Genomic DNA, 26,996 nt, shown 5'->3' with positions numbered 1-26,996 from the left:
CTAAGAATGGTGTGGGTAACTATACAATTGAATTATAACAACAACATGTATTTATATAGCACTTTTAACTTAATAACAAGGTGCTTCACAGGAGCATTATAAAATGAAATATGGCACCAAGCCACAGAATATTGGATCATATGACCAAAAGCTTGGTCAAGTCATAGGTTTTAAGGAGTCCCTTAAAGCAGAAGAGTGAGGTAGAGAGGCAGAGACATGTAGAGAACAAATTCCAGAGCTTAGGGTCTAGGCAACTGAAGGCATGGCCACCAAGGCTGAGGAATTAATATTGGGGACACTCAAGAGGCCAAAACTAAAGGAGCACTAACTAAAGGATATCGCAGAGTGTTGTTAGGATGGAGGTGATCACAGAGATAGAGGGGGCATGAAGCTGTGGAGGGATTTTAAAACAAGGATGAAAGAATTTTGAAATCAAGATGTTGCTTGACTGGGAGCCAGTGTAAGTTAGCGAACATAGGGGTGAAAGTTGAGTGGGACGTGATGCGAGTTAAGACATGGGCAGCAGAGTTTTCGATGACCTCAAGTTTATAGAGGGTGGAATTTGGTAGACCAGCCAGGGCGCATCAGAATAGTCAAGGTTAAATATAACAAAGGTACGATTACAGAGGTGGAAATAGGCGGTCTTAGTGATGGTGTGATTATGAGGCCAGAAACTCATCTCAGGGTCAAATGTAACACCTATGTTTAAACTCTGGGTTTAAGACTTGTCATATCTCAGATTGTTGCTAGGTAGAGGGATGGAGTCAGTAGCAAGGGAGTGGAGTTTGGAGCAGGGACCAAAAACAATAGCTTCAGTCCTGCCAATGTTTAATTGGAGGAAATTCTGCTCATCCAGTACTGAATGTTGGATAGCAGTCTAATTATTACAGCACGTTTTTTGTGTTATGGTGAAGCAGAAATCAACCTTGATTTAATGCAGACTATATATGTCTGGCTTATGCAGGGACCTCAGTTGGGTTAATGTTCAACAATTCAATTAAATCCATAGAAAGCTTAGCAATCAAAGTTTCCTTCAGGCAGAAATGAACAACTAAGTTAAATCATGTACCAGTTAAGAGGAAATTCGAACAGTGTATAATGAGTGACTGATCCTGCTTCACACCCACCCATCCCACGCTAAAATTAGATATCACCCTCTGCGTGTGGGTGAAAACACATGACAGCACAATCACAATAAACATAGCAAACCAGCTGAACTGCCCTGTACAAACTGGTGTCAAATGGGTTAGCTTTTTGAAACTTGCCTTTTTTGGTAGGATCTTGAAGTTCTTTCCTGTAGCCAGTTTCATCACTGCGCTGTCTGGAGGTTTTCCCAGGAGGGAAATGCTGTGAAGATGCATAACTTGTTATTTGACATGTGTTAGTATATTCCAGAAGGTATTCCCAAATGCTTCACAGATAATAAAATATTCAAGACCTACATTCTTAATGCTTCACAATCGTCCTATTGCTGATACAGTCTACTTTCTCTAAATGAATTTGGCAGATTCAAAAAAAAGTCCAAAATAAATTGAATTGGTATGATTAGCTTGTAGCAGTGTGCGGTTTTGGATTTTGGAATTGCTGTAATGGAAGAGTATCAGTTTTTTTGTGTACAATTATCAAACAACACTAGATATAAGACATGACACAAATGCGCTAAAAATGCAATTTTATGGGATTTAAGTGAAATACGCCGCTGGGTTAAGCCATTTAAAAGTTGATTTAGAGGGAAAATGCCCTTATTAAAAGTTATTTAAATCAATTTTCACTCAACTGGATGGCCTCATCATGATGTCCTCTCTTTTTACCAGAGAACACCAACATTCCCCATGCTTGTCCCAGCTGCATCATCTCTTATGGAGATCAAAGCGAGGCACAACTCATTCCATTCTTATCTCCTGTTCAACAGGATAGTACAAAACATCTCCAAAGAACAGAGGCTTAGAACCAGAACAGTGACAATGATTTTTTTTTCACAGAATTCAGGCAAGCTTTTTTTAAAAAAAATACTGTATGTATTTTCACTCCCAACTTTCTTTTGTAACTGATGTGCCAGGCCATAAATTACAGCTTGCAGTTGAATTTGTTTTTTTCTGTCATCTGTTAAATGGTAGTTATATAGTAGTTCCATGGGAGGCCTTTCACAAACTGATTAGACCAAAAGGGTGTCTGGAAAGCAAAGTCTCACCTTACGAGAGGGAAGTAGACACAAGTGAGACAAAACACGTCTGTTGTCCCAAGAGGTGGAGGTAGCTGAGCCATAGAAGCCAGAACCTGATTGGCATGAAACATACAATTAGACTCATGTCTATGTATTTTAATTCTGAGACATATAATAATAACTATACCAGTTTTCCCATAAGACCGTGACACAGTTTTTCGCCTTATGTGATGTTTGTTGGTAGGAATATTTTGTAAGGTAAGTATTTATTTCTTTGCACTAATCATGTTACTATCCTTCAAATTTTGCTAAGTTTGAAGCTGAGTTATCTCAAACCAGAGTCCCTTGTGAAAAAGAATGTAACATGTAATGCATACAATTGGACATAATATACAATTTCTACCCACAGAACAAGCAATATAGAATTAATAATGTAATTACAGAAAAACTGAGTCCTGCTCCAAATCAGTTTGTCCCATTAATAGATCTCTATCTGGTGAGGTGATACACTGTGAAAATACAGTTCCAGTATGAATGAAAAGTTATACAACATAACTTGCTTCATATTTATTTATGTCCACAATTAGCTGGTCTAGTATCCAGGTTATAGTGAAGTGTAGCTCCATGGAAGCTATTTACTCAGACTTTCCCCTTCACTGTAATGAAAAAATCTTTCTGGTTGTAAGATTTCACTGTTACATCTTTCTAACATTGAAACATTAAATGGGCCAAAAATATTGTGGATTTAAAAAGCGTATTCTTAAAAAAGGTTCCTTCATCTTTGTAGAGTAGATGTGTTAAATTGTCTGGAGACACTTACATTCCCAAAGGGATCCAGCCCAGCCAGCTTTCCATGCTGATGTGTGATACATCCATAAATCAATCACATCAGGAATTCACTAATTTATTTGAATGCTAAATATATGCACAACTTGGCAGGTGGCTGTTGTATACTCTCGGGCTTTTCTCAGATTCAAGCTGTTTCACATGCAAGTCAGGTATCTAAAGTAATCAACCTACCAGAGTGAATAGACATGCGAGATTCACCAGAATACGTATGGATGATAGCATACTGAGAGCCTGCACATTACCAAGTGCATAGACTTATTAAGGATTCAGGACCTATGGGAAAACTGAAACTGCTCCACGCAGATGTACTTGGAGTGCCTATTATAAACAAAGACTCAAGGGAAAATCTGTATGAACTAAGGAGAATATAGCACAATGATGGCTGTGCACCACACCGACCTGTGTAGTTATCAATTGATGAGTCAAGGGAGCTCCATATCGCCACTTCCATCAGAGTAACCACAGTCTGTTCAAGTACTCATGTAATTGGAGTACCTGAGACCCAGGGTAAGTAATCATGTCTAAGGGATGCAGTGCCCACAACAATAAAAGCAGTTCCTTACAGCAGTTCCCATTGCTGATGCCTGCTTACACTTCATACCATATGGTTTGCATGATCAGGATATCTTTACTTGCCTTCTGCAGGCTAAAGATTTCAGTCATCAGTTATACATTATGTGTAACAAAAATAATTATAAATTACCTGTATCATTGTCAGGGAAAGCTGGCACTGAAGGTGAAACAGAAAACATTTCCTAATTCCTGAGCTCATTTGCCGAGCCTAGACAGCAATAGAATATTAGGATTGAACATATTTTAAACAGAGACTTAGAACTGAATTGATGTTCATAAAACATGTTATTGCAGCTTTTCGTCTTGCACTCATCAGGACAGATGCAAGAATGCCAAGTTTCAAAGGGAACAACAATTTATACTGCATGAGAAAAGGGATGCTGATTGGTTAGCAAGTCAACTCTGACTGGCCTAAATGTTGCCATGGTGAATGCACCAGGGAGCTATTGTCCCCCATGCTTTTGTTTATTCAAAAAAATTGCAATTTCTGGACATCATCCTTTAGCCAGCAGAGGACAAGTCCCTGCATATGAATATATGTAGCTTCTAGCAAGTGTAAATGAGCCACATTGTGAGCCCGACTGATAATCTTAAATTGGTTATTAGTGTAATTCAAAGCACACTCAGGATTAGTCAGCAAATGCTATCCAGTCATGGAATCACATTTAATATTAGGCATTGGTCTGGATTTTCTGGTCCCGCCCACCGTGGGACCGGGAATTCTTGCCTGAAGTCAACAGACCTTTGGCTGGTCTGCCAAATTTTCTCTCCTGCCTGCGACGATTCCCGCTCCAGATGGGACTGTAAAATTCCAGCTATTATGTTGTGAGTTTTGCCAGCACAGATTGGCTGAATATGGTCAGTACTCTGCCTATTGTGAACAGACGAAGGGACGTTCTGTTTGTTACCTGGCATTGCATATATCACATTACTCATTGTTCATTTGCTGAATAATCCCGAGTGCACTAAGAATTGCAGTAATAACCAATTTAAGATTATCAGTCAGGCTTGCAATGTAGCTCACTTACGTTTGCTAGAAGCTACATATATTCATATGCAGGGACCTGTCCTCTGCAGGCAAAAGGAATATGCCCAGACATTGTACTTTTTTTGAATAAACAATAGCGTGAGGGACAATAGCTCCTGGGTACAATTGTCATGGCAATGTCTTGACCAAAGCTAACTTGCCAACCAATCAGCATCCCTTTTCTAATTCATTATAAATTGTTGTTCCCTTTGAAATTTGGCATTCTTGCATCTGTCCTGATGAGTGCAAGATGAAAAGCTTTGACCGCATGATTTATTTTTTTCAGCAATACTCAAGTTCTGTAGTGTCGGGTGACTAATGTTATTAAGGCATGCCCTCTTTTGACTTGCAAGGGTTATTAGGCTCTTTGCTAACCTTATTTGTTTAAATACCCATCATTTGCAAAGATCGGCCAGGGAAATGGATTCCTAGATCTATAGATTCCCTTTTAGACCATTTAGAAAATACCTTAGATGCTTAGCCCTTCTCTCACACCTTGAAGGAAATAGAATTATAGCCCCCAGCACCAGTGCCCACTTCGCCAGACCACCTTTAAACAAACACCAAATGAAGCAGAATTAATGGATCACCCAAACAATGACCATGTTGCCGAACAGAACATGGGATGCTCAATCGCCTTTAGATGCTATGTTTGCCGATGTACTCCCTTGTTATGTTGACTTAACCAATTTCAAATCATGGGCTGAATGATGGGTCACAAATGAGGATGAGATGGGTTTGAAGGCAGTCAATTCACAACAAACTTCATTCCTTGTGAAACAATTTGAAATGTTTATGAAAGACTCAATGATATGCATATTTTAACTTTTGTGCAGCTCTGCCACTGCAAGGATAACTCACGTGTACCTGGCAAAAGGCCAGAGCTCTTGTAAGGCCAAGACTCATTTTAATTGATAAAATGATAAAGCACAGAAAGAGACCATTCGGCCCATCCTGTGTCTGCTCTTTGAAAAAACTATCCAATTAGTCCCACTCATCTCGCTCTTTCCCCATAGCCCTTCAAATTTATCCTTATCAAGTACCTTTCTAGTTCCCCTATTGAAAGTTATTATTGAATCTATTTCCACCATCCTTTCAGGAAGTGCATTCCAGATCACAACAACACACTGTACAAATAAAATTGTTAGACTACTGCAGTGATTTGGTGTTAAGAGAACTACTTGGTATGATATTGAGTCATGGAGATCAAGAAGCTCCCAAGTTCACTCCCTGGTTGTGTTGACAACCAAGTTCAACCAAGAGAACAGTGGGTGCACTAAATTTGGCTTCTCTTTAAATGGAACCTGGCAAATTGCAGGCAGCACACAGACTGAGTGATGGGATGAGTTTGAAGGCAGTCTTTCCCCAATCTTTCCTTCTGCTGCCAGATGGTGATTGCATTTCATTTGTATTTCAATAATGCAACCACAGGCATCTCCAGTCCATACACAGCTCATTGACACAATGACACCTTAGCATGCACTTTAGTAAGATATACATAACTGAACATGATTGGCTGCCACCACATTGAATCATTAGATAACATCACTTTTACGTTATTTTTGTACTAAAGACAGTGCAACAACATGCAAGTAGTGACACTCAGTACACTGATGGTGAAAGAGGTGGATAAAGAGCTAGACAAAGCATCATCTATGTCTCAGTTGGTGGCAATCTGGCCTCATGAGTCAGAAGGTTGTGAGTCTGAGTCCCAATCCAGAAACTTGAGTGTAAAAACCTAGGCTGACACTCCACTGCAGTACTGAGAGAGTGCTGCACTCTTGGAGGTGCCATGTTTCAGATAGACAAGCCCTGTCTGCTCACTAAGGTGGGCATTAAAGATTTCATGGCACTATTTTGAAGAAGAGCAGCTAGGGGAGTTATCCCTATTGTCCTGGCCAACATTTATCCCTCAATCAACATCACAAAAACAGATTATCTGGTCATTTTCACATTGCTGTTAATGGGAGATAGCTAGGTGTAAATTGACTGCATGTTTCCACCACTCCAATAGTGACCACATTTCAAAAGTACTTCATTGGCTATAAAAGTGTTTTGGGACTACCTGAGCTCATGAAAGATGCTATCTAAATGTAAGTTTTCTCTTTAGCAAAAATAACTGCTATTTGGTTAAAGGTGTATTGTTATCAGGGTTTCTGCTCAGAAGAATGGTATTAAACAGAAAAGGCAAGTATTTTTTTTATATAGGCAAAATGAATCTACTGTCAACTTCCTGATCAATTTAGTTTGGAGACTAAACTTAGAGATCTGTGGCAGGAGGAGCTTGGTTTAAAATTAAATTGTTCAAATCTTAACAATCTATCACATAAAGACCAAAAATTAAAAGTGAAAACTATGGATACTGGAAATCTGAAATAAGCACAGAATATTCCGGAAAGGCAAAGGATAAAGGTGTTTATATGTTGTATGATGTGAACAAGATGATGCACCAGCTGGGCATTTCCAGGACTTTTTGTTTTTATTTTGGAATCTCTAGGATTCATGGATTTCGTTTGCATTTATACCAGATGTTTATTGTTCTCTTTATTCTCAAATACCTGTTTGATTAGCTGGATGATGCTGATGTTACCATGGTTTCTGAGGTGAACAGAGCTTGCTAGGCTACCAAAGAGGCTGGCCAAGTAGATTGGTGTAATTTTCTGTGACCGTGATGTTAAGTATTCGTGATCTTTGTTGCAAGGCTCCCTGCAGCATGAGGAACATAAGGGATCCAGGGAAAAACTGCAAATTCAAAATTTCAAAGCAAAAATTCCATCACTGGGTTGGTTAACTTACACAGCTCAGTATTATTGATGTCATAATCCATAACATTTCATAAAAAAGATACGTTTGATCAGAACTAATTTTGAAACATTCCATCTGATAATTCTGCTTCACTTACCCCCTCTTATTTCTGTCAAGGGAACATAAGAATAGAAATAGCCATTTAGTCCCTCAAATTTGTTCTGCAATTCAATGAGGTCATGGCTGATCTGTGATCTAACGCCATATAACCTCCTTTGCCCCATATCCCTTAATACCCTGCGCTAACAATAATCAATCAATTTCAGATTCAAAATTAACAATTGATCTAACATAAATTACTGCTTGCGGAAGAGAGTTCCAAACTTCTAAATTTCCCCCCGTTGACGGGGGGGTTGTGCAGGGGCGGGCAAGGGCGGGCGCAAACCTGATTGGCGCCCCCGATCAGGGACACGCCGCCATTTTACATGGGCGGGCCAATTAAGGCCCGCCCAGCGTGACGCTCACCTGGAAGCTGTGCGGGTGTGCGGGGGGGATTACCTGAGAGGTTTCCTGTGCTCTTTCGCGCATGTGCGCCAAAGAGCGCAGAGATCTGCCTGAAGCATGGAGGTGCCCCCGGGAGATTTGTTTCAGTGCTAAAGTTTTAAATAAAGGTTTTTAACACTTTTAAAACATCTCCCCTCATGTGACACTATCATATGAGCTGGGACATGTCAAAGAATAAATGTATACATTTTTATTAGATTTTAAAACACTTCATGAAACCTTATCCTGCCTCTGGAAGAGGTTTCATGAAAAATGTGAAGGCCGCTCAGGCTCTTCACCTGCCCACCAACCTTAAGGTTGGGTGGACAGCTCATTAAATTGAAATAATTTGGTTTAAAATGGCCTTAATAGGCCTTTGACAGTTCGGCGGGCGCGCAGCTGAAATCTAAATTAATAGATCCAAAGGGATTTTGTTTAAGTAATTTCCTAAGGGGAAGCGCCAGTGGATGGAATTTCCACTTAGATTTTCAGATTTTTTGCCAAATCTTTGGCGAGAGATCAGTGAAAACCTCAGAGAAATGGCCCTTTCGTGACAATTCTCCAAGGCTTCTGCTGATCTCTACCCAACATATAGAGGTGTTTCCACTTGTGGGGGAGTCCGAAACTAGGGGCCAAAAGTATAAGATAGTCACTAATAAATCCAGTTGGGAAGTCAAGAGAAACCGCTTCACCCAAAGACCCATGAGAACATGAAGCTCACCACTATAATGGCCATGTGCTTTGGGGAAGGAGGGGTGGAAGCCTATATGTTTTGTGGGCTGGTGGTCCTTTTAAGAACTGGATTTCTCTAGGATCTGATTTCTGGTAAACAGCCACTGGCTTCCAACAAATGTTCATGTGATCAGGTTGCCTGGGAGATAAACACTTGAGAAGAAAAAGGATAAATTAAGTTAACTATAGGGGGTGGTTCTTTGTTCAAGCAGCTTAGTTGTAGAGCTTAGAACAAGCTGGAGTGAAGGAAACATCTCTTTCAGTAGAATTTGGTTGAAATTCTGGGTGTTGGCTAAAATAGTTAAAACTTTTGTTAACTGAAGGAACCTTCTACCAGTGAGTTGAATTTTTGGTATTGCCAAGCTGAGGAGAGAAAGATTTAGATGCAAAGCTCCAGAATTAAAAAATATTAGACCCAGGAAAGTTCTGACCTGAGATGGTCATGTTTAAGACATTGAAGACGCCTGTGTTGAATGGGGCATTTACAACCATTGGGCAGCTCAAAGAAATTTGAAGGGACAACTTTTTTGGAAGTCAGTTGGAGGCCCAAGAAACCTCAACCCTTCTATGAACCTTTGGAGCAGCACTCAGACTGAATGGTTAGTCATCCAATATTTGGTAAGTATCTGACTTGAATTTTTGGGGTGTAAGCCAAATGGGTGTAGAAGGAAAGTGGAGTTAAGATGTTCAACTTAGGTTATAAGTAACGGAGTTCATCGTATTTTCAATATCTTTAATGTAACTCGTTATTTAAGTTAGCGTATAGTTATTAGGATTCATGTTCTTTGCCTTTGATGTAGCAAAATTATTTTGTTTTAAAATGTGAACCTGCGGCTTCATTCTTTTAGCAAATACTTGGGTTTTAAGAGTTAAAAAAATAAAATGTTACACGTCTGTAATGAGATCACAACGATTAGGATCATGAACTCAGAGGCTGTGTTAGGTGCACTGGGATATTGGCTAAAGTTTAGGCTAACATGAGTTCACAGTGAATTTTACCGTACATAGCAAAAAGCAGGATAGCTCTGTCAGTTGTGAAGACTTTTTTGGAGAGGGAAGGTTTATCCCTTAGTGATTTGCAACAATTAACCAGGTTCATAGAATGAGCGGGAGAGTTGAAATTAGAGATAAAGCAGGGGCTAAAAAAGCTGAAATATTTGATGCAGTAGCACAACATTTGGAATTTAAAGAAGAAAAGGTTAACCCAGGTAAATTGCAGCTTGAATTGGCCAGGATTCAGTTGCCAATAATTGGAAGAAAAAGAAAAATATCTGAAAAAAATGATCTAGAGAAAAGAGAGAAGAAAAAGAAAGACCACAGCAAATGGAATTTTAAAAAGTTGAACTTAAAGTTCCAGAGAGAGAAGTTAGCAAGGGAGAAAAGAGACAAGGAAAGAGGCAGAGAGTCTTAAAGAGAAAGAATTCAGACACTATCACAGAATCACAGAATTATTATGGCACAGAAGGAGACCATTTGGCCCCTTGTGTCTGCGCTAGCTCTCCGATTGAGCAACTCACCTAGTTCAATTTCTCCGCCTTCTCCCTGTAATCCTGCACGTCCTTCCTTTTCAGATCACTGTCTGATTCCCTTTTGAATACTTCATTTGAACCCCCCTCCACCAAAGTCACAGGCAATGCATTCCAGACCCTAACCACAAACTGCGTGAAAATGTTCTTCCTCATATCACTTTTTCTTCTTTTACGAATTACTTTAAATTTGAACCCTCTTGTTCTCAATCCTTTCAAAAGTGGGAACAGTCTCTCCCTATCCACTCAGTCCAGACCCTTCATGATTTTGCATACCTCTATCGGATCTCCTATCAGCCTTCTTTTCACCAAGGAAAACAATCCTAACTTCTCTGACCTATCTCCAAAACTGAAGTTCCTCATCCCTGGTATGATTCTCGTGCATCTTTTCTGCACTCTCTCCAATGCCTTCAGGTCCTTCCTAAAGTGCGGTGCGCAGAACTAAGCGCAATGCTCCAGCTGAGGTCAGATGGTGTCTTATACAAGTTCCACATGACCCTCTTATGAATTGGCTAAAGAGAAGCTTAAATTATGGGGTGAAAGGGAAACTAACAGATCGGACAATGAGTCAAGTTTCACTCACCCAGAGTTTGATTTCACAAAAAGTTTTTGTCTAGTGCCTAAATTCACTGAGGATGGAGTTAGAAGACATTTTGTGTTGTTTGAGAAAGTGGTGATAAAGCTTGGCCACCACATGACACATTATTTTGGTGAGTAAGGAAATGGATGTTTATTCGAGTCTTTCGGAAGAGCAATCTTTGGATTGTGCAGTAACATTTTTAAACTTGTTAGAAATGCAGTACTTGATGCTTTTGATCTGGTTCCCAAGGCATATCAGTTAATATTTTAGAATGTCAGTAAAAAACTTAGCCAGACATTTGTGGAATATACTAGAGAGAAGGAGATATTTCCCTCACTCCTTTAGTTCTAAACTCTAAAACTAAACTGCTTGAACAGAGAACCACCCTCCATAATTAACTTATGTTGACCCTTTCTCGCTCTATTATTTATCTCCCAGGCAACCTGATCACATGATCATTTACTGGAAGCCAGTGGCTGTTTACCAGAAATCAGATCTTAGAGAAGCCTAGTGCTTCAAGGGACCACCACCGCACATAAAATATAGGCCAGAATTTTACAGACCCGTTGCAGTGGGAATGGGGCCAGACAATACGGCGAGTCACTCTAAACTCTATTAAGTTCGGCGGGAACATAAAATCCTGCTGCCATAAAATTCCACCCATCGTTTTTTTCCCTAGAAGCACATGGGCTATCACACTACCACCAAATGTAGTTGAGGCAAATAGCATGGATACATTTAAGGGGAAACTAGATAAACACATGAAGGAAAAAGGAATAGGAGGGTATGTTAATAGTGTGAGATAAAAAAGGATGGGAGGATGCGGATCATAAACAGAAGCATAAAACAACTGGTCTGAATGGTCTGTGTCTGTCCTGTAAATTCTATGTAACTATATATATATTATGGGCAGAATTTTCCAGCCCCCCTGCGGTGGGTTTAATGGTGGGCGGTGAAGAGGACAATGTGTCGGGAGCTGAAAAATCATTTTCCCGCCGGTGTAGATTGATGGCAGGATCTTGCGCTCCCTCCCATCATGACGGGTTGTCATTCCTGCCAGAGGCCGGTGTGAAACCATTTTGTATCCCATTAACGGGATGCAGATGAAGGCCCGACTGCAATTGTCCCCCCCCTGCCTGATTGTCTGCACCACCAGCGGGATATCACACCAGTGGTTGGACTAACATGGCGTGGAGATGTTGGGACTTACTTGAAGAAGACTTGGGGAAGCCTCCAGGGATCGGGATGGAAGACGGAGGCCTCCAGTGACCGTGGGCCCTTGAACACCATGTGCAGTGGGCGGGTGAAACACCTACCAGGTGGATCTTCTATCTGCAGGATCTTCCAGGAGGTGGATCATCTGTCTTCAGGATCTCCCAGGAGGTGGATCATCTGTATTCAGGATCTTCCAGGAGGTGGATCATCTGTCTTCAGGATCTTCCAGGAGGTGGATCATCTGTCTTCAGGAACTTCCAGGAGGTGGATCATCTGTCTTCAGGATCTTCCAGGAGGTGGATCTTCCATCTTCAACGGTGGGTCAGTTGATGTCCAGGCACCTTTTAAATATGGCACCCAAATATGATGACGAGGTGTGAGCCATCCAGCCTGCCCCACCGCCCAAAACGTTGGGAAACTCCCAACTGCATCATTAATGAGGCCAACGTCGCGTGATACAGCGCAAATTCCCACCGGCCTCTGTGGCTGGAAACATTCCCCGTTCCTGGCCCCGTCACAGGACATAGTGCCGGAATGGAAAATTCCGCTCTGTGTGACTATGAAGTAGGGCCAAATTTTCCGAGGAGTGGCAATCACCATTGGATTGCCGTACTGCTCCTATTTACTTACCTTGCACTGAAGCTCTGCATTTCACAGCTGGATTTCCAAACCAGGCCTTCTCAGAGATGTGGAGTGCGCCCGTTCGGGAGTCTCTCCTTCGTAGTACAGGAGCCGTTGAAGGAAGCCAAGACAAGCCCATTTTTCATGGCACGAGTGCCATATTCCCATAAATTTCAATGTCCCAAAGCCACTGTGAGAAGGTACGGAGAGAAGGTAAGTGTGGAAGGTTAGTGGGTGAGGGGGTAAGGTGGGTTTGGGGGGGACAGGGTCGGGCGGTAGTCAGGAGTCAGATGGGGTAGTTGAGTGGGGGGTAGTTGGGGAGTTATGGGATAGTTGAGGGGTCAGGTGGGGTAGTCAGGGGGGTTATCGGTGGGGTCAGAGAGTAGTTGGGGGTCAGGTGGGGTAGTCGGGTAGGGGTGGTAGTCAGCTGGTCAGCCGGTAGTCGGAGGGATAGTCAGGAGTTCAGGGGTGGTCAGGTCAGGGGTGTAGTCAGGGGGTCAGGTGGGGTAGTCAGATGTGGGGATAGTCAGGGGTCAGTAGTATAGTTAGTCAGGAGTTAGAACTGGTTCTAAACCTTCTAACTTTTCCTGGGTAACTATTCTGGTAAGTGAATCAGAACCATTCGAAGTCTCCGATTTTAACTCAAAGTTTCAGAGGGTTCCAGATGCAGGGGAATTGCCTATCAGAAGTCCAAAGTTCCTAGGAAATTCCCCTGTCGTCAGTGTTGGTGACCTCCGAGAGGTCCCCAGCACAACTTGGTGGTGGGCGTTTACCTCTTGGGTTCGTCCATCTGGAGATCGGAAGTTCTGGGCCAATGAAGTTTCAGAAAGAGATCAGGAAAAGAGCCCTAGAAATTCTACCCTTCCATCACATTGGACTGGCATAATGGCCAAAGTGGAGAACTCACTAAATGGAGCAGAGATACTCATGATAAAAGTGGCGGACCCTGTGTGGCTGTATCCCCCTTAGCAACAATTTCCAACAGATCTACTACTTCATATGTCACCAGTGCTGGGAATGGGCAATGCAATATGTTTGCACAGTACTTATCACCTCCAGGTTTGAACAGAACCCAGATTGATAAAATTACATTTTCCTCCCCTTTGCTGGTTATTGGTGCCAAACGGTTTGCCATTAATTGGCAATCTTATTCAGGGGCTTGGTTTGTGGTAAGGTTGGGATGATGAGTAGGAGAAATTGTTGAACTCAGACTGAACAGGGGAAAGAGCACAGTGGAGTCAACTTTGCGGCAGGACTTCAGCCTGTTACATATTTGACCTGGGAAATGCATCAAGCTGACACTGTGTACTCAAAAGTGTCAAAACAAGATCGCACATGCTGAGGTCCTTATGCGGTGTGGTTAACTCTTATCTACCTTCTGAAATGGCCTAGCAAGCTACTCAGTTCAAGGGCAATTAGGGATGGGCAACAAATGCCGATCTTGCCATGAAAGAAGACAGAAAAGAAAAATCCTGATGACATTAAAAAAAATTACCAACAAGACATAATTTTGAAATGCAGCATGCCATATTGTCAGGTTATGGCTTAAATCTTTACCTGATATCACTTTGCAGAAGCATTCCAACGTTCCTTATATTAAGAGAACTTCCAAGGCAGCAAACCACTTCTCCATACTCCTGCATTATTCGCACCATTTCGCACATGGCTTTGAGGAGAGAGACAATAAGTCACGTCAGACAATAACACTTGGCACAACGCTCAATAAGTGTGTTCATTGAAATGCTGCGGTCTCTATGCGAACTCATAACACTTGCTGCATCCATGTCTCTGTAACTTGGGGGCGACTGCAGTTTTATCTCAGGTCTGAGGGAGGTGGGAAGCTGCTATTGCCAGGAGGAGGTAACCAGACGAGGACCCAGGACCAGAAAAGGCCGTTTCAGGTAAATTCATTTACTTTCCTTGCAGGTCCAGTCCTCAGCTTCTGCTCCACTGACCAACCAACCCACTGCTGCTTTCTGCCTATTTCATGGGGGCAGCTGGCCAGAGGCATTAAAATACCCTGGGCCCTATGCTGTTTTTATCGAGCATGTTTGGCCCTGCCTGCCCACACCCCACTCGCAATTAAAATTCCCCTATAGTGCTTCGCAATTATTTTGATCTGAAATTTCACAAAATGTTCACAGAATAATAAAACAAAATGTGGCCCCAGATATCAAAAATACATGAAATGTAAATTTGTAATTTTTTAAAAATTTGCTCTGAGTTCATTAATGCAACACTTCAAATAAATTCAGAGCCGGATCTTTAAGGACACCCATTAAATATGTGCATAAAAGTAGTTGTGAAGATTCAATTTTATCTTTGATGGCTGACACAGGCACAATGGACTGAATTCTCTCCTTCTGTGCTATGATGATTATCAGGTGTACAGTAGCTGTATTCTGTAGCTGCAATGTACACAGCAAAAGTGTGGTTTCTAATTAAAGCTTGTTTCTTTTCTGTGTATTTGCTCCTTTTAAATTGGAACTAACTGCAACATTCCCGCAAGTTCTACCATCGACTGGAGAATTCCCCAATCTATAGTCTATCTTATATTAATATTGACCTACTGTTTGCTCAAAACTAATCCCCAGTTAATGTCAGAAAGGAGGCCACCTTCAAGAGACATTGCTGCAGCACTGAAGGGTTCTGATGGCGGCACTGTAACTATGGCCTACTTCTCCCACCTGATTTATGCTCCTTTTCTATTTCTCAAACAGTGGAAATTATAATGCTTGATTAATATCAACCCACCATCAAGTTCACAGCCAATCAAATTAGTGTATTCAGAGGTTAATATCACTTATTTTTTTCTTTTTAATTATTTTCAGTGTTTTTCTTTTTTCTTGCCTTCCTCATAAAATGAAGAAATGTCAGACTTCTGCCAATTATTACAATGGCTGGCAAACAGAAAGAAATGGGAAATCATTTATATGGCGTCTTTCACAGCTTCAGAACGTGCTTTACTGCCAATGAAGTACTTTTGAAGAGTAGTCACTGTTGTAATGTAGGAAGTGCAGCAGTCAGTTTGGGTACTGCAAGGTCCCAGAAAAAACAGCAAAGTGATAATGACCAGATAATCTGCTTTGTGAATGTTGATTGTGGGGTACATATCGGCCAGGACACCAGAGAGAACCCCCTCTCTTCCCCACCACTCTGCTTCAAAAATGAAGACTTTTATGTCCACCTGAGAGGGATCCAAGTTTGCCGGTTCATGCACAGCAAGTGTCAGCCTAGATGTTGTGCTCAAGTCTCCGGGGTGGGACTTGAACCCACAACCTTTGATGCAGAGGCAAGAGTGCAACCCACTGGGTCACAGCTGACACCTGGAACCCAATTTGTGACACGGATGTGAGGTGAAGCTAGATTCATGGATGCCAGTCTTAAATGTGATTCGCAGAGACTCCAAATTTGGTGATTTTACTGGAACTTATTTAACTCGCTGTCTGCCAACCTTTCATGAATAATTTCCTCAGTTAAAATCAATGTCATCAACTTTGGTCTACTCTTGGTACTAGGATAAATGCAGTCAACAGCCAATGAATGGCAGTTACAGTTATGCTGATTGTCCTGAAAAATAAAATGCATATTTTGATTTAAATTAACTCACTTCCAAATTAAGTTTATAAATGCGTTCAACACACAACTAAGGTTCTGTTTAGCTTCTGATATTTTCAATTGAATTTAACCGTGATTGAAAATTACTCTTCTTTAATTCCTTTTTTGAAACAAATTTCCTAATTGTATTTATGATGCATATAATGCTAAATTTTGGTTTCCAGGTGTTAAAACAAAAGAGGTGATTAAAATGATCTTTTTATGGATAGTTTATGATTTAAAATCTTGTATTTTCTCACACTTCCTATTGTCATCGTTTTTGTTCACATTTTTCTGCAAATATTTAGCACTTCGGTAGCCCATTAAAACATTTAGGATGGAAATTTTGTATATTAACAATTGCCTGTAACAATGCAGTGCAGGCTGTGGTCAGCAGGTGGCACTGTGAAGTGAGCTGCTAGATTCTTTCTCCCAATTCCACTGCCACCATAGCTATAATTTAAAAAGCTTTATATTCATCACCTGGCTATGGACAATGCTGTGGAAAATTCACTAGTAATTTAAACAAAATAGGCCTAGAATGTCCATGGGAGTTCTCTGCTGGGTGATGATTCAAAACCCCTGGAGAAATGGCTAGATGGCCAAAAACAGCTGCTTACCCCATTTCTCCAAAGTTATGATGGGAGATTGGTAGCATGTCACCAAAGTTCCCCTGTATAATTAGATGGTTTAGAAGGAACTACAGCAAAACACATTTATGGAATGCCTTTAACATAGGAAGAGCGCCTCAAAGCACTTCACAGAGGTACAAGGAAGTAAATAATTCATCCATGCTGCCTCATTGTAAAATAAACTACAATCTTACCAGTGTAATAGCCATCGCAAATACACTTGTTTCATTGAATACTATTGATATCAACATGGATCATAAACATTTACACGATAGTCAACTATTAGTTACATGTATGTAACACGGTAAAGCAGCCTTGCACAAACACAACAATATAATATTCAGCAGAGTCAGTTGCATTGTAGGTATTTTTTGGGAGTGCTGTAAACTGGCAGCATCAAGTTACACCACCAACCTGATGACTGTTGTCAGGAGAAAATTATGTATGTGCGTAAGCAAACTTAAAATGTTGGCCTTGCACTGGAAATGTTGAACCCATAGAGTTGTGAGGTTCCCCTTCTGATGTCATCACATGCCCGAAGCGAAGTCCTGGACTTGAGCCAGCTGGGCAGGTGTGTCACTACATATTTTGCATCGTTGATGAAGCAACACAGTTTGGAATATTGTAATAAGTATGGCACCACTGCTTTAATAGATATACTCCCTCTGGGCAGAACTGCCCTTACACATGAATATCATTGCCTGATAGAACAAGGACAGCTTGCATCTATGTAATATCTTTACCATAGTTAAATACTCCAAGGTGCTTCACAAGAGCTATTATCAAATAAAATTTGACAATGAACCACATAGAGGTATTATGATAGGCGACTAAAAGCTTGGTCAAAGAGGTAGATTTTAAGGAGCATCTTAAAGGACAAGAGAGAGGTAGAAATTGGAGAGCATTAGGGAGGGAATTCCACAGCCTATAGGGCCATAGCAGCTGAAGGCATGCCCGCCTATAGTGGAACAAAGAAAATTGGTTAGACTCAAGATGCAAGTTGCTGTCAGTTGGCATCAAGAAGCAATATCAGGTATGACGCAATCTCCCATCCTTTAAAGAAAGAGTGGCATGCAGGTTTAATGGGGTTTTACTTTATTGCAGCAAAGTGCTCTGTTACATTTCTCTTTTACTTTTGCTCACTTGGTACCCCAGTGTCTGATCAGTACTTACTTTCTGCAGTACAGTCTGTAAAAAGCGGAACTAAAAGAGGAACGTTGTCAACATGCTCTAGGTGTGGTCGAATGTTCTCAACCCCCCTGGGTAATTTGGCCTGTGAAACAAATATCAGGTTTTATTAACAGGAGGTTCTGCAACCTTGTAACTGAGAAAATCGTTACCACCCAAACATTCCACAAGGTAATTCATTCATTTTGAAGTATACATAAATTATGGGAATTTCACTGGAAATTCATTAAATACAGCATGACAGGAAATTTGGAGCAATGTCAGGGGGTGGGACAGTGGGAGAAATGTAACCCCCCATTTTCCAATCTTCCTCTTCTGAAAGCACTGACACATGCTGAGGCACTGCCTTACAGGCTCCAACCAACCTTTGGTGCCTTGTCCAAGTTCCTAGTCTCACCTCTGAAGAATGGCCACTAGGCTAAGGCTACCGGAACCATCAGGACCATCCCCTAAACTTCAGCTACTGTCTTTACAAGAGAATGTAATGAACAGAAGCAGGAGCTTCTGTGGACTGGGTGCCAAAAAAGTGGGCTGCTTTGTCCTGAATGGTGTCAAGTCTCTCAACAGCCCCTCGAGCCACCTTCACCATTCACTAAGATCATGGCTGATCTTCCAACTCAAATTCACTTTCCTATCCTCTTTACATATCTTTTGATTCCCCTTTTGCCCAATAAAAATTGATATTAGTGAATCATTTGAGTTTTTACAACAATCAATCGGTCACAGGCAATTTTACTTCTATATAAATTGAGTTCAACTTCTCAAATTCCTGGGATCCGAACTTCCATTCTCTGAATTATTAGTCTAGTGATATGACCACCACACTACTGTGCCCATGAGGAAGGAAAAGAAGGTTAGAATAAGGGGCAAAAATGGAACTCATGCACAACAAACGGGATTAAACATTCTGACATTCATCGCTAACCTGAGAACAGGACCCTCCAATTACTTTGAACATGTGCAGCAAATGCAGCAAGACCTGGACAACATCCAGGCTTGGGCTGACAAGTGGCAAGTAACATTGACATCACACAAGTGCCAGACAATGACCATCTCCAATAAGAGAGAATCTAACTATTGCCCATTGACATTCAATGGGCATTACCGTCACTAAATCCCCCACTATCAACATCCTGGCTGTTACCATTGACCAGAAACAAACTGGACTAGCCATATAAATACTGTGGTTGCAAGAGCAGGTCAGAGGCTAAGAATCTTGTGGTGAGTAACCTCCTGACTCCCCAAAGCCTGTCCGCCATCTATAAGGCACAAATCAGGACTGTGATGGAATACTCTCCACTTGCCTGAACAAGTGCAGCTCCAACAACACTCAAGAAGCTTAACACCATCCAGGACAAAGCAGCTCACTTTTTTGGTACCCCATCCACAAACATTCACTCCCACCACCACTGACGCACAGTAGCAACAGTGTGTACCATCTACAAGATACACTACAGAAACTCAACAAGGCTCCTTAGACGGCACCTTTCAAACCCACACCTAGAAGGACAAGGGCAGCAGGTGTTTGGAAATACCACCACCTGGAAACACCCCTCCAAGGCACTCACCGTCCTGATTTGGAAATATATCACCGTTTCTTCACTGGCACTGGGTCAAAATCCAGGAACTCCCTGACAGCACTGTGGGTGTATCTAGACCACATGAACTGCAGCGGTTCAAGAAGGCAGCTCACCACCACCTTCGCAAGGGCAATTAGGGATGGGCAATAAATGCTGGCCTAGCCAGCGATGCCCACATCCCTGAATGAATAAAAAAAATTAACACAAATGAAAAACAAGCATGGTATATGTGCAACACTTCATCTCAGGGTATGAATGCATAAAGCTGTACACACAAATATACAAGCACAATAAATTTTAATACATCAATCTCACCCGGTTGAGATCCTCCATAAAGCTGCATGTTTCACTGTCTGGTGTCCTTTGCCCATTTGTTCCTGATAGACTCCCATCCTCTCTCATCAGTTTCTGAGTCTCAGAATCTAAAAGAACTAGACCAGTCTTAGGATGTCCAATTCAAAACATTATCTTTGAGAGCTCTTCACAAGTTGGTATGAATGTTACTTTTGTCCAATACACTTCTGAAAAAATACAATGGCCTTAAAATTCAGTGAGGCTATCACTGGTCTCCCACCGTAGCTCCAGCAGGAGACCGTTGGAACCCCAGAGAAACTGCACACAAGCTTTTTCATGTATGCTGTCGACATCCAGCTTTACCTCACCACCACCTCCATCAACCACTCCACTATCACTGAATTGTCACACTGTTTATCTGACATCCAATAATGGAAGAACAGAAATGTTTGTCCAATTCAATATCAGGCAGCCATTGACTTTAACCCCCGACACAAACTTTGTTCCTTAGCCACCAATTCCATTTCTCTCCCTGGGAACTATCTGAGGTTGAACCAGATTCTTCAAAAAAATGTAGTGCTGTGTTTGACCCTGACACCATCAATAGGACCATTTCCACCTCTTTAGCATTGCCTAACTCTTCCAATGCCTCAGCTCATCTGCTGCTGAAACCCTCATCCATGCCTTTGTTACCTTTGGACTTGATTATTTCAATGTCAGCTTCCCATTTTCTACCCCTAGTAAACTTGATGTCATCCAAAACCCTGCTGCCATGTCCTAAATTGCATCATCCATCATCCCTGCGCTTATTAACTTACATTGGTCCCTGATTAAGTAACATCTTGATTTTAAAATTCCCATCCTTATTTTCAAATCCCTCAATGGCCCCACCCTTCCCTGTCTCTGTAATCTCTTCCAGTCTTATAATCCTCCAAAAAAACCTGTGTTCCTTTAATTCTGACTTGAGCATCTGCGATTTTAATTGCTCCACAACTAGTGGCCATGCCTTCAGCTGCCTGAGCCCTAAGTTCCAGAATTCCCTCCCTAAACCTATCCACCTATGTACCTCTCTTTCCTCCTTTAAGTTCTCCTTAAAACCTGTTTGACCAAGACCTGTGTCTTGATATCTTCTTGTGTGACTTGCTGTTAAATTTTGTTTGGTAACGCTCCTGTAATCCACGTTGAGACGTTGCTGCCTGTAGTTGTTCTTTCTGTCAGTCTTCTGACAGAGTTTACAATGACAGACCCGCTGTGGGTCCACAGGATTTCAGGGCCAATATTATTCTGTGTTCTGGCTCCCTGCCACGATTTTCTAGGTTTACCTTTCCATGCACTCCACCGAATCTTGCCTGGATGATCTTCTTCCAGGATTTCAAAAGTTGAGGTACAATTTATGTTAAGTGCTAATGTGTTTGTATAAAGGTGGATAGATGAATAGAAAGAGTGAGAAAGGGGAGAAGGAAGTGGAAGGAGAGGAACACTTTCGCTTTGTTTATCTGCTTTATAAACTTTTAAAATATTATGGCAAGAATATTGTTGTTGGCATGTGGGGGCCGGCTCGACACGCTGATGCGCAAAATGATGTGCGATGATGTTGGGCGTGCGTCATTTAGATATTTCATCCAGCGAGTGCACGCTGAATTGTCAAAGGCCTATTAAGGCCATTAAGAAAGTAAGTTAGCTAATTAACAGCGCTGCCCATCCAATCTTAAAGTTGGCGGGCAGGCAAAGAGCCCAAGTGGCCTTCGCATTTTTCAGACAACCTCATCCACAGGCGAGATGAGGTTTCCTGAAAGTATAATTAAAAAATTAAATAAAATATGTGAAACGCACAAACATGTCCCAGCTCATGTGACACTGTCATGTGACACATGTTTAAATAATTTTTCAGATCACTTATTCAAAATTTACATTACCAACTTAATCTCCCTGGGGCTCCGTGCCTCAGGGAGATTGCTGTGTTCTTTCACCCAGTGCGAAAGAGCGCAGGCCCTGACTCTCCCTCCTCCCCCCGCCAGCACAGGTTACCGGCCACGTATTACACCACATAAAATGGCGGCATGCAACCAATCGCGGGCAGCGATCGGCTCTGCGCCCGCCCCTGCCCGACATAGGTAAGATGCAGCCCTATCAATCTGTGGGTAGAGAGGGCCAGGTAGAATGGGAAAATTAAAGATAGAATGCCTTCATGTTAGTGTTAGTTCCATTTTTTGTCAACTAATTATCTCATCTTTTTTGTTGATAGAAAAGTTCAGTGCCAAATATTGGTTGAGAGAAAGAGAAACAGGTGGAAGTCCTCATTTAACGCTGCTTCAATTTTAAGCCATTGAATTTCGAAGCCAGCTGATTTCCTAGGAGATGGTCCATGCTTATTGTTTACATTTCTGAAACTAAGGCTCAGATTTTTCATGCCCCTGAGCAGGCACTATGGCATGATCGGTTTGATGACGTTGTGAAACCAGTTTGCGATCGTCCGCTCAGCCCGTCGATAGCGTGCCTTGTTTCCCACCAGCAGATGTTGGGAACCTCAATGTAATACATCAGCATATCATTACAAGATCAGCCCGCTGGACTCATCCACCATGCTGGATCGTCTGCCCATATTGGTGGGAAAACACGCTGACGCGTTTCACAACAGCACATAAGTGATGGGCACCTGGTGGGTTGCACTTTGCTCGGGACTTCAAGGTTTGTTTGCCTATCTTGCTTCAGTCAGCACTCGCATCAGCACCAGGCTTCACAGACAACACCGCATCACCTTTAGGGGGCTCATAGGTAGGTCTTTACCTGCCAGATCAGCCACATGTGGGTGGCTTTTAATTGGCTGCAGGGTAAGATCTTGCTTGGGGAAGGGGGAGAAGGCAAGGGAAGAGGCTGCAGGGCGAGGGCTGTACTGGAGAAGGAGGGTATCCCAGGGTGTGTGTGTGGGGACGGGGACGGGGGGTGGGGGGGGCACATGTTGATCTGTGCAAGTGGCCTTCAGATGGTGAGGGCTGAGGAGGCAGTCTCCAGAGGAGATGAGGCCAGGTGGACATGTGAGGGTGTGAGAATGGGTGATGATGTCCCTTGAGCTGGCAGTGAGTGAGATGCCAGTGAAAGTGTGATGGGCTTGAATGTGTGAGTTTAGAGTGATGAGATAGTTGCCGTACCCTGGCTGCATGGATTAGATCATTCATCCTCTCTCTGCATTGTATGGTCAACCTCTTCTGTGCAGCATTGGCACTGACCACTGCCTGCCATGCTGGATTGATGATGCCGCTGCCTGTCCTGCAGCCAGAGCAAGGGTAGAGGACATCGCAGCAGGCCTCCACGGCATCCAAATGGCATTCCAGTGACAGGTCATTAAACCTGGGGGCTGCAGTCTTCTTGCCTTTCGTGGACATCTTCCCTGCAGTCATCTTGGACTGGAAGCACTGAGATGTGTGTGCACGGCTGCACTTTAAATATGGCGCCTGGTGTGATGAAGTGGTGAGGTGATGGCGTGACGGGCGAATGAGAGCCCGCCTGCCATGGAAACGACATGTTTCCCGGGGGTGCATAAGTAATGCAGCGGATTTGGGACAACACGGCATGATAACCTGTCATCATGGCCGGCGGGTAAAATATCATTTTACTCGCCCGCTACCACACTTAGTGCAAATCTAGGACGATTCCACCCTAAGATTCTAATTCCATGACTTTTGTGACATCAGGTTAGCCACTGTTGGACATACATCAAATCTCACAGGTTCTTATTATGATTTTCTATGAAATCACTGATTTTCTATTACTCTTGTCTTGGAATTACCTCACCCACTGACTAATGGACTTGCAAAATTAATAAGTAGAAATGGCATAAGTGATCAGATAATGGTTCTGAATCTTCATGGAAGTTACAGGATACATACTATGAGAATGAATTAGCTTCAAACGCTCCTTAATGTTGCAAATAGCAACAAGAGGAAGAGATAATGTATTCATTAAGGAAAACCATCAATTAGTCATGAAAGAGACTCATGAGTAGCACTCTATTTGACAATTTAAAGTGCACATGGTTAGAATTTATGAAGTAAAACCTCTTATATAGCTAGTATGTACATGACAAACTTGTGAAGTAAGATTGTTAACTGACATTTATAAACACGAATTCCTTGAGCGGTAGAATAAGCATGAGATAAAATTGCAATACTTTTAAATTTCAAACAGAAAGTTGATTCTTCATTAAGAGCCAATGCTTAGAATTCACTGATGAAAGCTCTTTGTTAATGCTGAATTAAATAAGCCTTCATTTTCAGGGCATGGCTGTAAGAAAAACTGTAGCTAGGTATCAAATATCAAGTAATAAGCAGTATTAAACTTTGGAAATGTAATGTATGACCTTGTTGCTCCACAGTGTTTTGAGAAGTGGACATTAAATGATATGGTTCTATGACAAATCCATCCGATTGCAAGGAGATGTGACAATTCCAACCTGTCTCTAGGCCCATCTTCTCAGCAAATCCCTGCAAAGACAGTCAAGTATTTACATGTTTAAATGCCCTGGTATAAATGGACTAACTTCATATTTTGGAACATATTCTCCGCCATTGACAGTGTCCAAAATAGTGAAGATGTGCCTGCACTTTAGCTTATAGTAATCTGCCCATTTCTATAATGTACCAGCAGAGGGCTGTGAGGTCAAACTAACTCAAATCACACAGCAAGAGGAAAGCTTGCAAACATTTAGAGAAATGTACAGATTTTCTGACAAATAGTATTTTTTTTTAACGTCTATGTTAACCCAGTCAGTACTGAAGCCTAAATGAAGATTCTGAAGTTGAGTAATTAAGGCAAATAGCAGAGATACATTTAAGGGGAAGCTAGATAAGCACATGTAGGAGAAAAGATTAGGAACTGATAGGGTCAGATAAAATAAGATGGAATATGTGTAACATGAATAATTATGTGGGGCATAATCACTAGCATAGAACTGTTACGCTAAATGACCTGTGCTCAAAAATGAGCTGTAAAATTCTATCTAATTCTATGAAGATCGTGCAAGACACACATGAAACAACATTGACTCAATTTATGAATATACGACGCATAAAATGACGCGGAATGACGTCAGGTGGAACTCCCGGCGTCATTGCACGTCATTTGCATTTTCAGGTCGGCGGAGGGGAGGGCGCAGCTGAGTCAGCAGTGCGCCCGCCCACCTGTCAACGGCCTATTGAGGCCATTCAAAAAACAATTAAGCTCATTAGTGGACCTGCCCGTCCAACCTTAAGGTTGGCGGGCAGGTCGGGAGTACTGGCGACCGCCTGAAAAAGCATGAAATCTCATCCACGGGCGGGATGAAGTTTCATTGCTGAATCAAAAAATTAAGAGACACTTTTAATTAACATTAGGTCCATGTCCCAACTCATGTGACATTGTCACATATGGGGGACATGGATGGTGAATGAAATTTTCACTGCAGTAACTTTTTTATTTTGGGAACCGATCTCCCTGAGGCAGTATTTAGTCTCAGGGAGATCGGAGTGCTCCTTTGCATGCATGCCCTGCTCGCTGATGGGAAGATCCTGCCCCATGAGTTGGACACATAGAGATCAGAAAATTTTACAAGGGCCATTGCACCTAGTCCCTGTAGGAATTCCCTTACCCCAAGCCCCCTGCAATGAGCCCATTTCCAATTGATGCCCACATAGACAGCTCTTGAACATTGTTTGCAGGAGCTTATTTTTATTATTAAAATACATGCAAATATGAGCACACACCATTTCTCAGTGTTTATAACAGGATGGCATCCTGCACTCAACTGTAATGGGCATGTACCAAGGAGCTTTTAAAGCATTATCATAAAAATATTACACCATAATACAAATAATTTAGGTCAGAACGTAGCAATATATTTGTGTAGCAATATATTTGTCTTTAAGTCTTATACCAGAGTAGCCATTTTGATGCTATCACTACAGTAAGGAAATCTGAGGGCAAAATCTTAATAGATTTAAGGGCAGAGGACCATTGTGCCTTTTCAATGGGGGACAACATGTTGTGTTTGCTACTCATAGTAAGGCTGTAAATGTGTACTTAATGCAGAGTAGGGAACAGAAGAAATCTTCCACCAATGCCTTTGTGTTTTATGTAGAATTAACGATCAGTTTTCCAACCTCAAGAATAAACATCCTGCAGTAGACATTATGAAATGACTTTGTCTTTAGCTCGTCTTCAACAAGTGGTGACCTCATACCCTGGAGAGAACACAGCCACAATACTCAATAGTTAAATCAGTAATCATTTGTATTTTTGGGTCTATACCTTGCTTTTCAGTTCATCTTCCAAGGAAAAGTAAACAAATCGAATGCAGGCATTATCCAAGCCATCAATCAGATGGACCATGTCTAGTCTGGCTTGGTACTGGGAGGATATGAGACCAAGTAAGATCTGATTGCCAAGAGGGTGTAAATTATCTTCCTGCTCAAAATTTAATTCTGAAATTCAAGTAAAGATATATTGTGTTTGTTATAATAAAGCCATGGATATCACCAATTAGGTAGACAATGAATGTTTATATCATTAAATATTTTGCTAAGAATTTTTGTATAAAAATTTGGAACCACAGCAGTTACTTAAACAAAGTTACATATTGAATCAATATGTATAGCCTGAGCATTCAAGAAATATTGATGGATTCCTTCACTACAGTTCCACAAAGTGTTTTGCCTCAAGAGGTTCTGGGAACCATGGCCCAGATTTTGCGGTGAAACTGTCAGTACTCGCCATCATGACCCAACTGAAACTGGTAGCAACTTCTGGAGTCCATATACATGCAGAATAATGTGGAAACCCAAAAGTTGCTGTCAGTGATCTTACTCTTCTCCAGGGGGGTGTGGCGTTGAGGTTGGTCTAGGCTGAAGTCAATGGGAGACTTTTAACTGATGAGAACCTGCACTCCTACAATGTTAACCTTCCTATAAAAATCCTTGAGAAAGTTCCACCTTGTTGAATAAGGTGTAACTGGGGCCAGAATCTCCCATTCTGGAATCTAAATTTGATGGCAGGGATGCAAGTGGGAATGATTTTGGCTGATGGGGTTGGCAGGGAGTGGGAAGGGGGAACAGCTGACCATGCACAATCTTGTGCTATTCAGCTCATTAAATAAGCAT

At 41.8% G+C, this 26,996-nt stretch overlaps 1 protein-coding gene across 1 annotated transcript; it reads right to left on the bottom strand.

Moving 5' to 3' along the window:
• Positions 1 to 956: 956 nt before the first annotated feature.
• On the bottom strand, positions 957 to 26,229 carry LOC144690310 (transmembrane protein 94-like). The gene is made up of 8 exons (XM_078557665.1): positions 26,149 to 26,229; positions 17,978 to 18,077; positions 14,133 to 14,241; positions 7,172 to 7,355; positions 3,717 to 3,794; positions 2,192 to 2,277; positions 1,266 to 1,347; positions 957 to 1,031 (listed from the first exon to the last, which is right to left on the bottom strand). The coding sequence occupies exons 1-8, from the start codon at positions 26,227 to 26,229 to the stop codon at positions 957 to 959; spliced, it is 795 nt and encodes a 264-aa protein (XP_078413791.1).
• Between the last annotated feature and the right edge of the window lie 767 nt (positions 26,230 to 26,996).

Source organism: Cetorhinus maximus, chromosome 15, assembly GCF_964194155.1.
Source record: "Cetorhinus maximus chromosome 15, sCetMax3.hap1.1, whole genome shotgun sequence".
Taxonomy (NCBI): Eukaryota; Metazoa; Chordata; class Chondrichthyes; order Lamniformes; family Cetorhinidae; genus Cetorhinus; species Cetorhinus maximus.
The sequence above is the reverse complement of the archived record's forward strand: the minus strand, read 5'-3'. Positions and strand labels throughout refer to the sequence as shown.